The sequence below is a fragment of the Phaseolus vulgaris genome, chromosome 1, assembly GCF_000499845.2.
Source record: "Phaseolus vulgaris cultivar G19833 chromosome 1, P. vulgaris v2.0, whole genome shotgun sequence".
Taxonomy (NCBI): Eukaryota; Viridiplantae; Streptophyta; class Magnoliopsida; order Fabales; family Fabaceae; genus Phaseolus; species Phaseolus vulgaris.
This window is the reverse complement of record NC_023759.2, coordinates 32,414,023-32,431,507: the sequence shown is the minus strand read 5'-3', so window position 1 is coordinate 32,431,507 and position 17,485 is coordinate 32,414,023. Positions and strand designations below refer to the sequence as shown.

At 30.2% G+C, this 17,485-nt stretch overlaps 2 protein-coding genes across 2 annotated transcripts; both read left to right on the top strand.

Annotated features, from left to right (window-relative positions):
• The first annotated feature begins 6,486 nt into the window (after positions 1 to 6,486).
• LOC137815888 (uncharacterized) lies at positions 6,487 to 7,935 on the top strand. The gene has a single exon (XM_068618995.1). It carries the CDS (start codon positions 6,487 to 6,489, stop codon positions 7,933 to 7,935), a length of 1,449 nt encoding a protein of 482 aa, XP_068475096.1.
• A 2,121-nt stretch (positions 7,936 to 10,056) lies between these two features.
• Positions 10,057 to 12,331, top strand: LOC137816151 (uncharacterized). Its single transcript, XM_068619235.1, has 9 exons — positions 10,057 to 10,159; positions 10,272 to 10,541; positions 10,625 to 10,866; positions 10,949 to 11,155; positions 11,229 to 11,321; positions 11,393 to 11,494; positions 11,575 to 11,784; positions 11,874 to 12,038; positions 12,118 to 12,331. The coding sequence occupies exons 4-9, from the start codon at positions 11,084 to 11,086 to the stop codon at positions 12,148 to 12,150; spliced, it is 675 nt and encodes a 224-aa protein (XP_068475336.1). The 5' UTR covers positions 10,057 to 10,159; positions 10,272 to 10,541; positions 10,625 to 10,866; positions 10,949 to 11,083; the 3' UTR covers positions 12,151 to 12,331.
• Positions 12,332 to 17,485: the final 5,154 nt, after the last annotated feature.

Sequence of the window (17,485 nt, the reverse complement as noted above, 5' to 3'; positions counted from 1 at the left end):
AATATTAATTAATATTTAGAATATAAAATATATTAAAGATAACTAGTGAGTGTTATATTTTTTTGTAGTACTTGAAATTACTTAGGAGAATTTTAAAAATTAAATGATGTTAGTTAAGAGTTAGAAGATAATTAATAACTAATTAGGACTTATAAATATATTAGTCATAACATAATGAATAAAAGGATGATGATGTTGGTTTAAGATTATTTAAACTTTTGAGTTTAGACCAAAGTGCTGACTACAATTTCCTATGAGCTCAAAAACACCTATCTTATGATTCGTTGACCATTGATTTTATATTTTCAAGTAAATTAATTATTTCTAATTACTCTTAACTTTATAAATATTTGTTTTTATTCGAAAGTGATAATATTTTGATAAGGAGATATAATATTTATTTTGATTATACTTTTTTTTTTATACATTTTATAATAATGTATAATATAAAAAAAGATTGTTAATCGACATCTCGGATATGATCATTCTACACAAAATCTTAACATCTTCAATCGACAACTCGAATATGACCGTTCTACCTAAAAAATAAAATTGAGTACATCAAATTTTGTTGTAATCATATATGTATGGTATTGAGGAGGACAAAGATATGTTGAAAAAATTTAACAAGTTTTATCCAAGTATTGCATTGTGGAATGTCGTATTTAGGTCGAAAGTGGTATATTAGTATCTTAACTTCAATTCACATTACCTTAAAATTTAATACCAACAAAGATAAAAATGATGATATGGATTAAAATCACTAATTTAGACTAAAAACCAAGAAAAAACATAAGATGCAAAATATGGAGTTGAAAATATATACAAAGGATGGGGAATGACATAATCAACGTAGATTGAAAATAAATAAAAGATGAGGGGAGGTGCAAATAAATGAGTTAGAGATATATTTATTATTATATTAAAAGTAATAATTATGAATTTGACATTTAAAATATGTTGAAGAAGAAAAAGAAAAAGGAAAAAAAGGAAACAAGTAAGTAGCCTCTTCTCATGAGATATATTGGTCATTCTTATTTATAGTAACATCTAATTCAACATTTTACATTTGAGGTTGAGTTCTTTGTATATCTCCTAACTCCTTAATACCAACACTATAAAAGCTTTAGTTTGACTTTAATTATTTATAAATTTCTAGAATGTTTTGGGTTGGCTTTAACTTATGTTACCAATGTTAGAGCTGTTATTATTACTAGTATTTTCTCATAATAAATTTTTTTATTTGATTTTTCTTTCATATTTTTTTCTTATATTTCCTCATTTTATTTGTTACCATAAATGTCAATTGAAATCCTTTTGATGATTTTTTTTTAAGTCACGATTCATCTATTATGCTAAAGATATTAAGTACTTAGATGCTAAAATGACATCATCAGGTGATTTTTTATATGATGATTGTTTCAAAGTTTTGATATAATATAATGATCATGATTATTTTTATAATAACTATTTTTCTATTTTTTATATGGTTTGATACAATGTAATTAATTTTTTTGTGTTCGGATTTTGTTTATTAGCCAAGAAAAAATCTTAGATAGTTCATTTCATGTAATTTTTTCCTTTTTGTTGATAGGTTTTAAAGTATTATTAAATCAAACTATATTTTGTTTATATATTTATATGTGTATATGTACATGTTTTAATAACAATAATGTACTCGCCATAGTTAAATGCAAGAACCTGCACTTTTAGATGTCTTAATATAAGTGTATAAAATAAGTTAAATGTGATAATTATATATATTCTAGGATTAAGCTTTAATTAATAAATCAATGTTTATATATATATATATGAACTCTAGAAATTGAAGATTGTGCCTTAGATATATTTGATGTTTTTATACTCTCATGCAGATTGAAGATGCTCACATCATGAAGAATAAAGATTATGATTGTCTTAACTCGTGTATAGATTGGATTTCAATGTAATTGGTTCATATGCATTTCTTTCCAAACTTAATTGATCTAAGAAAACTTCAAAAGTTGTTTTTAAACTATTTAGAACTTATTGATAATGTTAAGAGAATTTTGATGGATTGAATTGTTATTTTTTTAATTTATTAAAATGTTATTAGCCGAAATTTTTAAGATTGAAGTGAATATTTTAACTAGTTGATTTATTGAATCAATGGGTTAAAATCACTTAAGATTTTCAAAAGTTCAGAAAAAGTTTTTCTATCAATTATAAATTGTTCTCATAAACTTGAAACTCATTAGTTTTCAAAAGATGGAGTTTTAATATATTGAAAACTTGATTTAGTTCATTGTTTTCTCTTCTAGTAAAATCAATAGATTAAAATAAAGTTTTCTTTTTGAGTTTCTTCATAACCTAGAAGTTTTTGTTGTAAAACTCATGTGTATTCTTTTTATTGTTGAAACTCTCATGTATTTTTGTGAGAAATTAGGTAAGGTGTCTATTTTCTACACCATGTTTTGTATTGTGTGACTGGAAAACACTCTTGTAGGGTTTAAGAGGTATTTTCTTTATTGTTTTAGTTTACAAGACACTTGGATTTAGTGAAATCTCAACTAGCATGATTTGGAAACTAGATATAGCTCTTTAGGAAGAGTGAACCAATATAAAAATTGTTGTGTCATTCTTGTTGTTATCTCTCATTTCAATTCTATATATTGTAATCTTGCTTTGATTAGTGGGTTATTGAAAATTTAACTGATTGTTATTTTGACAATAAAATTCAACTTATTGATTTTGAGAGTTTTTATAATTCAATTAAAATTTTAATTGGTTAATTGATCATCATCTGCAAATACTTTAATGGGTTGAATTTTATAGAACTTTATTCTAAACCAATTTTATTAAAAATTTATGAAAAAATCAATTTACCAACCCTCTTGAATCAACTATCTTTCTAACAAGAACAACACCAATTTAGACCGTAGTGTAAATATAAAATAAAGTCCAATTTATTTTCAACTAGAATAAAAACAAATAATAATAAGGTTTGGATCTTTGTTGTGAGTTAAACTTAAATTAAACTTCAAAAAATAAAAATAAAGGGTGGACTTTTAGAGTTTAAAGGATCAATATTGAGTGGTGCCTTGGCTAAGCTTTTCTCCATCCTCTTTTCTCATTTTGGTCATATTAGTGTGTGGCTTGATGATTGAATGTAGGTGAGGTTAACCAAACCAATATAAAATGTCAATGATTTTTTTTTAATAACCTTTTTGGGAATTCATTCTTCACTATTAAAGTTTAGAGAGTAAAAACGATTTTATAACTAAACTCACTTCCTCCTCTTAAGTTATTGATATTACTACACTAACAAATGATATTGAAGTTTGACTCTTAGATCAAACTTGATTACTTCAAATGAATAATGACATCTAAAAACATTTTTTAAAGGGTGACTTTATTCATCATGCTTCAACTCCTAATGGTGAAAGATATAAATTTGAGAGATTTTTTTTTAATACATTTATTTGTCTTACGGGGATGATGGAATTTCTATTCTCATAGATGTTGAACTTGACTTAAAACTTACTCTTATTATTATTCTTATTCTTGCTCTAACTTTTAATGAATTTTCTATAACCTCAAATTATAAAACTGTTAATAAAATTTGGGATATACTATGACTCACTCTTGAAGATACTAATATTAAAGAGATTTTTTTTATAAAAATAATATAAAAAAATGATGATAATGGTGATGAAAAATCAACCTGATACTAAAAGAAGTTAGTGACTTTGCACTACAAGAAAAAAAGGTTTTAGTGGAGGTTATTTAGCGGAGGTTAACATAACCTTAGGAATTGATTTAATTAATGGAGGTTTTTTTCTAAAACCTCAACAAAATAACGGAGGTTTTTTAACCTTATTTAAATTCCAAAGGTTTATTATAAAACCTTGGCAAAATGACGGAGGTTTTTTTAACCTTCATTAATTTCCAAAGGTTTATTTTAAAATCTCCGCAAAATAACTGAGGTTTTTTTAACCTTCATTAATTTCCATAGGTTTATTTCAAAACCTCCGCAAAATAACGGAGGTTTTTTAACCTTAGTTAATTTTCAAAGGTTTACTTTAAAACCTCTGCAAAATAGTTGAGGTTTTTTAACCTTTGTTAAGTTCCATTAATTTATTCTAAAATATCATCAAAATAATAGAATTTTTTTAATTTTCATTAAGTTTGAAATGTTTATTGTAAAACATCAATAAAATATTTTAAATTTTCTCAAATTTCAATAAATAAATAAAATTAATTTTTAAAAAAAAAATAATTTAAAAAATAATTTTAATATATATGATAACTAAATTTTTAAAGTTTTTGAAAGTGTAAGTTTAAACATATAAATTTTTTTTAAAATATTCTTAATTTTAAATATTTATTTAATTAAAATTAATTATTTTTTATTTATTTTATATAAATATTTTTAATAAAAAAAGAATTTATTTATTTTTAACTTTTCCAAAAATGTATTTTCAAACCTCAGGAAAAATACTCACTTTTTCAACTTTTGACTAAAAACCTCATTCTCCTCTTCCATCTTCCACGATACTTCTTTTCCTCACTATTGAGCTTCTCCTCCACCGGACCTGTTTCTCATCCACGACGGACAGTTTCTCCTCCTCCATCGGATCTGCTTCTGCTGCTCCACCACGGACCTGCTTCTGCTGCTTCACCACGGTAATTTGTTTTTTCTTCCTCCGGCGAAAGCAACACCACCGTCATCACCATCGATTTCTGGACCCAGATCCGAAACTGCATCATCCACTAGTGGTTTCTAAGGCTTGAGATTTCTGTCACTTGCTTTTCAGCACTTCTTCATTTAACATCAAGCATGTTGGGCTCTGGATTTTGGATGAAATTTGGTTATTTTGTGGGTTTCAGATAGATCTCTTAATTGCTGCGTGTTGTCTGGAGTCCAGGGTTCATATTTTCCATAATGTGTTGAATGTTGTAAATTTTAACCAGGAGTGGTTCATCGCTGAATGGTCTTGCGCTTTCGCCATAGTATTGAACTTTTTGGGAGGATTTGAAGCACTGTTTCGTTTCAGCAATGTGAGATTTACTAGGTATGAATTCAGGTGATGCTTTTCTTTTTCTTGTTTTTCAGTGTAAAATTATGCCGGAATGTAGTCATGGAAATGAGATTTTCATTTTGATTGTTTTAATTTTTGTGAAGGGTATAATAGAAATAATATGAATTGTCTGCTTTAGCCTACTGTCACTGATTTTCTTTTAGATTTGATATTGTATTTGTTATTATCTGCTCTATTAAAAATTCCATTTATTTTGTATTTCTTTAAACATACATTGGTCTTTACTCTGTTCCACGTGACAACATACATGTTACTTCTAAATTCTGATTTGGTTCACCTCAGAGTATATAATTGGGTTAGACATGTAGAAAATGATGAAGTTATAGCTCTATCTGAACTTGGATGTTTAAAGTTCAATCCATTATTAGTTTTTTTTCTCCCTCTTGCTTTGAGTGCTTGCACCTCCAATTGATGTTGTGTGACTGGGTTCAGACCATTAAATTTTAGTTTTCAGAGTAAATTTTGAATTTTGTGTCAAATCTGGCCTTGGACACAGGAGAAATCTTATCTTAATCTTTGAGAATTATAAGTCTTAGCATTTCGAATCGAACACATTAGAATTTTTCATCTATTCACTTATTATTGTTACATTAAAATAATCTAATTTTAGCATATTATTTTTTTATTTTCTCATTTTTTCCAACCAAATAAACAAAAGTCTTTCTATGATATAGACCTTCATAAAAAATTAGAGAAAATATCGTCATCATGATACACTAATGGAAATAGATGTGTCTCGATGTGTGGCATGGACCAGACCATATGGCTCCAAAGGTTTATGTTTGACCCCACTTGTTAGCTTCATTATATTAGGTGTATGACTAAGAAACAATATTAGGTGTATGACTAAGAAACAGTAGATGGTCACAAAGCATGGTGTGACCCACCATGTGCACAATCACTGTAACATCCACAACCTGCCACATGTAAAGCCGCCATATCCCAACCAGCATTGCCTTAATCTCCCTTTCTTTCCACTGGATTCAGATTGTCTTATTAATGTTTTAGATATTTCTCCTAAGCTTCTTTAATCTTTTACTATGTCATTGTTTCAGGACCAAAATTCGGTGCCATATTCTTTTCTTTGCTAAACGACATTCATACCACACCTGGATCAGGTATATCAGTTCAATCATTATACATTTTCAATCATATTCTTTTTTATTTTGTTATTTTCTTAATGTATCTGAAAAGTATAGTGATTAATTACTCTATCTTATTCACTCTTGTTGCATTTTACTTTATACACTTATTTCACTTCTATTCTTTTACGCATTTTAATACTCTTGTTGACACATGTTTGTTTTTTAAACTTTCATGCTAGGTTTGCTTTATTTTTATCAAACAATTCCATTTAGATATGGATAAGTCTTGGATTAACATGCCTCGAAATACATGTTAGTACATGGATGGATTGAATAGATTTTTGGACTTTGCATTTGCTAATAAGAGCGTTGAGGGTAAGATAATTTGCCCATGTCCGAAATGCAATCTTAAAAAATGGCAAACTCGAGAAGCAACACATGAGCACTTGATTCTTCATCCTTTTCCAAAAGGTTATACATTTTGGCTTCTACATGGCGAGACAAGTTTTGTACAAAATACGACTGAAACACCTCCAGTTTTCCAATCAAATGAGCATAAAGTTTCTGGTAATGATCCCATACGTGTCATGGTTAATGACGCATTCGGAAATTTTTTCTATGATGATAACGTGGAGGATGATGAGGATATGCGTCCTAGATCAAGCGAAATGATGCCTGATGAAATTGCTGAGTATCTGAAGTTTATGCATGATGGGCAACAAAGTTTGTATGAAGGATGTGGCAAGTATTCTAAACTTTCTTTCTTGCTCAAATTGTACCACATCAAATGTCTATGTAGAATGACTGACAAAACAATGTCAATGATATTGGAGTTGTTAGCAGATGCCTTTGATTATGCTAAAATTCCATGTTCCTTCTATGAAGCTAAGAAAATCATTAATAAGCTTGGCCTTCATTACACCAAAATTGATGCTTGCCCAAATGATTGCATGTTGTACTACGGAGAAGACAAAGACAAAGAAGTCTGTAAGAAATGTAATGAATCTAGATGGAAAAGAAGAAAGAAGAACAAGACTATTGATGGTACTATGAAAAAGCAAAAGAAAGTTCCTGCTAAAGTTTTAAGATATTTTCCATTGAAGCCACGCTTACAACGAATGTTTATGTCTTCTAAAATAGTCGAGCATATGCAATGGCATGCATCAGGAAGTACAAATGAAGGCATACTAAGGCATCCGAGGGATTCTGAAGCATGGAAGAACTTTGATCTAATGAATCCTCAATTTGCTTCAGATGCTCGAAATGTTAGACTTGGTTTGGCTGCTGATGGATTCAATCCATTCGGTGATTTGAGTACAAGTCATAGTACTTGGCCTATTGTACTCATACCCTACAATCTTCCTCCTTGGATGTGTATGAAGCAGAGTTCATTCATTCTTTCCATGATCATTCCCGGTAAAAGAGCACCAGGAAATGATATTGATGTATACTTAAGGCCATTAATTGAAGAATTAAAAGAGCTATGGAACAATGGACTTAAAACTTTTGATTCATATAGCAATGAAGTGTTTAATATGCATGCAGCTATATTGTGGACCATTAGTGATTTTCCTGGTCTTGGAACCTTATCTGGGTGGAATACACATACTGGGTTGGCTTGCCTTAGGTGTAATTTTGACACTACTCCTAAGAAGATTCAGGGTAAATTTTGTTTCATGAATCATCGACGTTGGTTAAATGCAAGACACAAATTCAGATTAGCCGCATTCATTTTGATGGAAGTGTGGAAAATAGAAATCCTCCTTTGACAATATCAGGAACAGATGTCTTAAGACAAGTTGAGAATGTCAATATCATATTTGGGAAAGAACCAGAAGTTGAGGAACTGGGGAAAAGACAACGCAGAGATCACCAAGCTATTGATGGCCCTCTACAATGGCGAAAAAAAAGTATATTTTTTGAACTTCCTTATTGGGTAAACAATTTATTGCACCATAATCTAGATGTTATGCACATTGAAAAAAATGTATGTGATAATGTGGTGTATACATTATTGAACCAAGGAAAAAAATCAAAAGATAACCTAAAGGCACGAAAGGACTTAAAAGATTGGGGTGTCAGACCTGATCTTTGGCCTGATGAAAATAATAAATATCTTCCTGCTATATATACATTGACAAAAGAAAATAAGCATACATTTCTGACAACACTAAAGAACATCACTGTTCCAGATGGCTACTCAAGTAACATTAGTAGATGTGTTGATGTCAAACAATGTAAGCTTGGAGGATTGAAAAGTCATGATTCACATGTTTTGATGGAGCAACTTCTACCTTTAGCAATGAGAAAGACACTCCCTAAGGAAGTGTGCTATGTTTTGATTGATTTGTGTTCATTTTTTAGAAACTTATGCAGTAAAGTTTTAAAAGTGGATGAACTTAACCAACTGCAAAATAGAGTTGTTCTCACATTATGTCACATGGAGATATTATTTCCTCCTGCATTTTTTAAAGTCATGGTTCATTTGATTGTGCATTTGGTGGAAGATGCCAAGCTTGGAGGACCTGTCCAGTATAGATGGATGTATCCCATTGAGAGATATTTAGGAAAGTTGAAATCTTATGTGCGTAACAAGGCACAACCAGAAGGCTCAATAGCTGAAGGCTACATGGCTGAAGAGTCTTTAACCTTTTGTTCAAGATATTTAAATGAAATTGAGACTGTATTTAATCGAATAAGGCGTGTTGATGATGAACCAGACACTATATCATCTAGTGCAAGCACTTTGTTTCCACCTGTTGGAAAACCAATTGGGTCTTTTACTTACTTCTCTTTATCAGCAAAGGAAAAGTTACAAGCACATCGTCATATATTGACTAATTGTGCCCAAGTTGACCCTTTCCTTCAGTAAGTACTTTGACTTTATAACTTATTATGATTCATCTGCAATTGAACACTAACCATGTAATTATTATTTATTTAATTTAGAGAATTTAGAGACATTATACGAAGACAATTAAGAAGTCGTACACGGTCATCCTCTGTGATAGATAAGAGGGTTCATAGAGAATTTGCAGAATGGTTTTCTCGTCGTGTATGCATAATTTATATTGTTGACTTTTGATTATATTGAATATATAGAATTGTTTTGATCATATTTTCCTCTTTTTTAGATTAGAAATGAGTTGAATGGACCTCACTCAGATGATTTAAAGTTCTTAGCTATGGGGCCAATTGATTGTGCAAAACGTTACAATGCTTACAATGTAAATGGCTTCAAGTTCCGTACATTGGAGAGAGATGAAGGACTTAAAACACAAAACAGTGGGATATTTGGTACTTTTGGGACAAGGAGTTATGCAAGTAGCATCGACAATCAAATGCAATTTGGGGGTGTGCCTTATTATGGAAAATTGGTAGACATAATTGAGATAAACTATAATGGTCGATTTTCTGTTACTTTGTTCAAATGTATGTGGGCTAATACAACTACTTCTAGAGGGATTATGACAGATGATCTTGGATTTACACTAGTAAACTTTGCACGTTTGATACACATTGGTGATAATGATGATGATGAACCATACATCCAAGCTAAAGAAGCACAAATGTTTATTATGTAGTGGATGAATTAGCTAAAGATTGGAGCATTCCTGTGCATCTAAAGCCACGAGACTTATATGACATGGGAGAAGATAATGATGTCACTTTTCATGAATGTGAAGCATTTGTACAAAACAATTTTGAAACTTTATTTGTCAATGGAGAAGGGAGTATATCGTTAGCAAGGTCCTATTTTTAATTGAACACTTGTATATTATTTTTGTTTAAATTATCATCCTTATTACTTATACATTATTGTTTATACATGCATTATATTATGATTTATTGAATTTCTATTTTGACTTGTATTAATGTTATTATTTCAAGAATACCTGAAGATGAAGAAATTGTCCATCAAGAAGACTAGAGCAACATAACATGATACTCTCAATAACACTTTTGACCAACTTGCAGCCCTTAATAACTCAAGTAAGTTCATACACAACTTCCATTTAGTGAGATGTTTGTACTTATATTTTAATTTGGCATTCTCTTTAAAAATATATTATTTTTCACATGTATTCATTTAATTATTATGCAGCACCTCATGTGAATTCTCATCCTATAGAGAATAATAAGAAGAAGCCTCCTCCCCCACATGCACCTCATAGGTTGATTTCTATTACTAAGAACAATTCTGCACCTGAATTTCAATTTGATAATACAAATGAATCTGTCCATGAATCTACATCTGAACCTACACCAAGGTTACAATCTGATGAAGAAAGGGAAGAAAATGTGGGTATTGAGATGCAAACTGAACAATCAAAGCATGTATCACGTAAAAGATCATGGCTTGTTGATGTCATTGGTAAGCTTGAATCAATACATTGCAAACTCACATTGTATTTGTTTTTTATGTCCGTCCTCTTAAACTAACAATAATTTTGACAGATAGTGAAGGCAAAAAGGTTAGAAAACAATTAACAGCAAATGATGTCTGGTTTTTATCTGTTGGTGAGAGGATTCTTGTTAACTGGAATAACGAGAACCAACCAGTTGATGACAGTGGAGCATTGTTGAATAGGTTTTTAGGTCATGTTGCAAGAAATGTTAATGCATTTCCTATTAGCTATCAAAGTTGAAGGAAGATTCCCAAAGATTACAAAGAAGATATACTTAAGAAAACCATTCAAGTAATTATTTTTAGATTTTTCTGTGTTTTAATTGATATTATATTGAAATTATCTTAAATTTACTTGTGTAATAATTTTGAAGGCCAAGTTTGAAGTTGAATCTGATGCTCATGTAAGATATATCTTCAAATCACTTAACAAAAAGTGGACTGAGTATAGGCAACAACTATGGCAACAAAGAAATGATGGAACACACAATAGAGATGAAATTATTGCAATGTGTCCAGAAGTAATGAATAAAGACCATTGGGCTTCTTTTGTTGACTACCGTTTAAATTCAAGGACAAAGGTAATAAAAACTACTTTATTCTTTAAAGTGTTGATTTATTTATATTTAGTTCTTTTACTACATGTATGCTTAGGAAATTGCCAAAAAGAACAAGGATAATAGAAAGAAGCAAACAGTTCCTCATACTGGTGGATCCAAGAGCATTGCACGGAAGAAAGATGAGATGGTAACTTGATTCTCCTATAATTTTTATTATATCATATATCATGATTCATATACTTTTATTACATTTTATAGGAGAAAGAGCTTGGTCGCAAAGTTAGTAGGGGAGAAGTATGGGTAACAACACATAAACATGCTAACGGAGAATTTGTGAATGATGGGGCAAGAGAGATTGGGGTAAGTATCATTTTTGTAAAGATGAAAACTCAACCAAATTGGATGTGAGCTTCATTTATAACTTTTTTCATTATTTGTAGGAAAAGATTAAAGCATATGAGTCAAATACATCTTCCCTCTCACATGATATATCAATTGATGATTCACTAGCTCATGCCTTTGGAAGTGAAGAACATTGTGGTCGTGTTCGAGGGATGGGATTGGGACCTTGCCCTTCTCATGTGTTTGGATATACTAGAAATTCTCGCACTGGGATGTCTTCAACTACTTATAGAGAATTGGAGAATCAGGTTTTTGAACATGCATTTTCTTATGTAGCAATTTTTTAATGTGTATGGTTTTCTCACTCTTTTTCATGATAAATTGTGTTTTAATATAGGTTATTGCATTAAAGTCACAATTGGATGAACAAAATAAAAGATATGAAGAACGTGAAAAAAGATATGAAGAACATGAAAAAAGATTTGAGATAATGATGAATTTTTTCTTTCAAAGTTATCAAGGTCAATTGCCTCCTGAGTTGACTATGTTCAATCGTTCATCGGTAATGTTTAAAAAATTCAAATAACTTGTTTTATTTTTCAGATTTACATTTCTAATTGTGATATATGTTTATATTGTAGGTGTCTGATCAAGGAAGTGTGCCAAAAAATTAGGAAGGCAAAACCAAAACCATAATAATAATGCACCAAACACACTCATTCAACAAATAAAGAATTCATGTGGGATTAGAACGTGATCGAAACCGATTCTGCAGTCATATATTGGTTTTATCTTGTTCATTAATGAGTTTAAACTGGTATTAATGAGTTTAAATTTTGTGGAAAAAAATGAAAATTTTGCTGGGTTACTTCTTATTTTGCTTTAACTTGTTTTTTTTTTAATTGGTGTCTTGATCCGTTGATGTGTTTGATGTTGATTTATAGTCTTTTTTAGTTTTTTTTGTTGGATTTGAAAGCTTGGTAGTGTTATGTTTAGGTGTTTTCCTTGTTTTTGTGTTGGCTAGTTTTGACAAGGTTTTTGGATCTTTCTTTTGAGTAGTGTATGAAAATGATTAAGAATGGATGAAAAACTAATTAATGTTTGTGTGGTGTGATGAAAAACTACTTTATTAATGTTGTCTTTAAGCCACATTTTTTTTCTCCAAACATTAGATTTGGAGCGTTCTATATGGTTAATATTCTTCATGCCGTGCACCTTGATTTTGATTAAGTTTGAGTCCAAATCCTAACCGGTCAAGAAATTTCATCAATTTCAAATGGTTATAGATTTATGACCACATTTTCCATAGGTACTGTCAGATGTGTTGGTTATGTACATGATATGTCATGGTTATAAGTCATTAAATTGATACAAAGTTGAGATTTATTTACTTTGGATGTGCATAAAAGGCTAAGATCTATTGTGCTGAGCCAGCTAGCTAACTTGGGTAGTCCCACCATATGTGTAACCTCTTTTTTTTTTTTTTTCAGCAAAGCTAGTTTAAATTGTTAAAGATTCTTTGTCCAGGTAAATGAATAAAAAAAACAAATTTCATAATTTTGAAACCTATGGTATTTTTTAAGGAGGTTCTAAAACATTTTATGGACGTTTTGAAACCCATGGTATTTTACGGGGGTTTTGAAACCTATTGTATTTTACGGAGGTTTTGAAACCCATGGTATTTTACGGAGGTTTTGAAACCCATGGTATTTTACGGAGGTTTTGAAACCCATGGTATTTTACGGAGGTTTTGAAACCCATGGTATTTTACAGAGGTTTTGAAACCCATGGTATTTTACGGAGGTTTTGAAACCCATGGTATTTTACGGAGATTTTGAAACCCATGGTATTTTGAAAGGTTTTTCCTGAGGTTTAAAAAAACCCTGGGGAACACATTCCCCAGAGATGGTTTAGCGGGGGAAACTACAACCCTGGGTAAATGACTTAATGGAGGTTTTAACCCTAGATAATGTAAAAATAAACCCTCGTTAAAACCATTTTTTCTTGTAGTGTTGATTCTATTTCATTAGCTTGATGCATTATAAATACGATCAAAGAATTTTCTTTTTAATTTGGGAAACTAGAGAAAAGAGTTATTCTCTAAAAGAGACATTCAAAATTGTAAAAAGAAATTTTTAAACTAGAGAAAGAAATAATCAACATTTTAAATAAACCTTTAAAGAAAAATCATCATATTCCTTTTTCTTTGCGTAATACTTATTAATAGAAAAATACTTTCTCTTACAAGTTTTATAACGAAATTTATAAAATATATTTTTTTATTATAAAAGATAATTGATAAAATTTCAAAACAATTTTTCTATTACAAATATTTTTAAGAGAAAAAGTGAGTTTTAGAAAGAGGTGGTTTAATAGAGCTACAAACACTTTGGGAAACTTTTATGTTTTTGATAGTTTTCAAAAAAAGTTAGTAGTATAATAAAAAGGTTTAAATGATGACCAATATTAGTTGACTCGCTAATAATGAACATGTTAGTTTATATTGGTCTACATCAATCTAAATTACATCGAGTTCTTATTTGTTAACAACAATGAGTTATATTAATTAATCTTGATTAAAAATATTATCGTTGTCCAATAAATACATAAAGTCACTCTTGATTATCTATTAATTTTTAAGATTGAGCACGAGTTTACAATGTTATTCTTAACTAAGAAATAAGACTACTCATCATTGTACACAAAACTTGTTTAAGACAACACAATGAAAACTACCTATGATAGGATATGCAAGAGATTACTCCTTACTACAGTTTAACTTTTACAAAATGAACGATTTACAAATCAAGTATACTTTAGTCACCTATCAAACACACTACTATATAAAATAATTAGTGATGACTTATTTCGACAAGTATACCAAATCATAAATAATAAATTGTCCTTAAGAACGAATATCAAACCCACAAGGAATCATTCTTTTAAAATCTCAATGTACAATATTCACTAAATATCAAAAGATGTGTGAAAGTTTGATTGAAAGGTCATTGATATCATAAATCTACATGAGAATTTAAATGAAAACAAAGTAAATGATTAAGATAATTCAATTAAGAAAATTGAGACTAGAATAATCCTTTTCACCCGTCTTATTTTAATGGATAAAAAACATCAAACATTCTAACTTGATTGATATTGATGCACGTATAAAAATTAATTATATCGATTCCTCGCATATCAAATTATTAAGATTGTCTCCTAAATATTGATTCCTCACATATTTATAAAAATATTCTTATCATTAAGAACATATGTTATAAAAATATATTCTTAGCATTTGAATATGTCAAGCATTATCATATAGGTCAGATACTCATAAGTACTTTTCAGTCAAATATAAGGATCAAAATCATGAATAAAGATTCAAGCTTTGAGAATAAAATAATAATACCAATATCAATCAAGAACAAAATATTATAAATAAATATCACTTCAATACATAAGAGTTTGAACAAATTACTCTCAATCCCAAAGGGAAGACTTAACCACTCATGGTGGCCATTACAAGCATTGAAAGCAAGAAAAGAAGATTCAGAGTGTTTCTCCTTGAGGGTTATCACCTTTAGGGTTTCCTATCTATAATTTTCCTCTCTTCTCCCTCTTTTCCTCTACCTCACGCCTTTATTTAACCTAATTGAACGTAGGTTAAATGATATCCCATTCAAGCGAGATAGTGCTTACTCAAGCAAGTTTCAAGAAAATAAAAACCAACCTCATTGGAACAAAATCACTTAAGAGAGCCTGGGCAAGTCTTGGACGAGGCCTTGGCAAGTTAGGTCCAAAGAGCAAATTTGCCTCTGGAGTGATCTCGCTTGGGCGAGTCTGAGCGAGTTTTAGGCAAGTTTGGTCCAAAGAACAAGTTTGCCTCTAGAGTGATCTCGCTTGAGCGAGATTGGTTCACCTGAGCAAGTCCTTCACCGCGTTTGAAGCTTGGTTGAGCTCTAAGTGAATCTCGGATGCCCCAACTTTGTCTTTTCTCCTCACCTCTAACTTTTATATTCCTCCTTTAACCCTTTGTCTCCATCTTTCTTTAAATTCCTGAAATTTGCACAAAATCGAGAATAAATAGTTCTTATTCATTTCATAATCCAAAATATGTTATAAGATTCAAATTCCTAAATTTAAGGTTGAACTATAACTTTATTAACAATTAAAATCGATAAGTGCCTAACTTTTTTCATAAATTCTCACTGAATTATGGCACTTAGAAGCTTGTGAAAATATTTTGCATGCAACATTTTAATAAGATGTAGATGTTCACTTGCTCACTAACATTATTTGCATGGCAAAAAATTCTTTTATAAATGATAGAAACCTAGTTGGATGTTTCTTGAAAAGGGAGGACCTTTCTTTGAAGTTTCAAAGCAAAGACAATTCAAACTTCCAAGAAAGAGTTTCTTGGATGCTTTCTAGATTCCCTTGGACTTGGTTAAGTCTCAACTAACCGTAAGATGGATAGGGGATAAATATAGGTTGGCTTAGGAAGGTTCTTGGAAAGGTTAGGATGAGTTTTGTGGTGAATCTTAGAAGAATAAGAAGGAAAGTTTGCGAGAGCTAAGGATGATGTAGGTGGTGATTCTTTGTGGTTTTTCTTGATCTTTTTGGAGAACTCTTTTCAAGGTTTTGTTGCGAATTGTCTAAGGAAGAGATAAAACTTGGTTTTGTGAATTTTGGATATGGTTTGGGTAGTAAAAGACTAAATTGTCGAGAGTTATGTGGTGATGGTTCAATGGAAGGTTTCTTGGTTTTCTTGAAGAAAACTTAGGTGAAAGGTGGCGTGAGCAGGGTGAGGCCATAAGTATCTCTTTAGGTTTTTTATTGGTTATTTGTAAACTTGAGGTGGTGTAGATGCAATGGATGAAATGTTAGTAAGTACTCACAAAGAAAGAAAGCATGAAATGGAAACATTTTGAAAGTATGCACATATGATGAATGGAAAGGGATAGGGTCATTACTTCTTCGAATGTACACAACCATGGAAGTTGGCTAAAACCCTTGGCAGACTCTTGACATACTTCTTGGAGGCTCCAAGAAGGTAAGAGAAATGTGATGCTACTTAAAACAAGTTGATTAAGTAAACAACACTCTCACTAAAAGAACTTCAAGACTTTCAAAAGCTCAAATGAATTTTAGTCTAAAATATGTGTTTTTACAATACAGTGTGATTTCCTTTTATAGAACTATGAGCTATGTTATATTTACTCTAAATGGAGACGTGAGACTCAATTTTACATATAAGCACCTAAGGTTAACTATTCTAACTTAGGTTAACCATATTCTAATATCCAAACAAACTAGTCTAATACCTATTTTCAAAGTATTTTTTCATTTGAAAGACTTTCTTCTATACTATTTACACTTTTATACTCTTTGACTTGCCTTTTTGAGGAATCTTCTTAAAAATCTCTTTTTCTTGAAAACTTTGATTTTAGGATCACATCAATAAACATCCTAAATTGGATTATTTGTAGCTTGTGCGTTGTGAATTGTCATTGTATTAATGCCTTCTTAGAATCATGTTTGACTTTATATTAACACCTTTTGTTATTTTACTCAAAGTGTTGTATAAAAGACCATAATTTTATGTATTACTTATTTGTTCTTCTAACAACGCTATATTGAACATACAAACTTTAATGATTTGTATGTTGTGTCAAAATTACTCTTTGAGTACATTCTTGGTTAACATTCTTTCATCATAATATATCACTTTTAGTACATGTTTAAAGTTATCTCACATATTTTTCTAAAACTTCAATGCACATAATATCTTTTGTACACATTTTGTTAGATAACTTTATCTGATCTTAATATGCATCTAACCTTTTATCCAACATTTAAAAACTTAATTTAAACACTTATAACTTTGTGTTTTATATTAAATATGAGACATGTATAAATTGTTAGATACACCAAAATAAATATTTTGGATATGATTTCTAAAATAAAACTTGTCTCTTATCATATCAAAACTCATCATACCTTAAC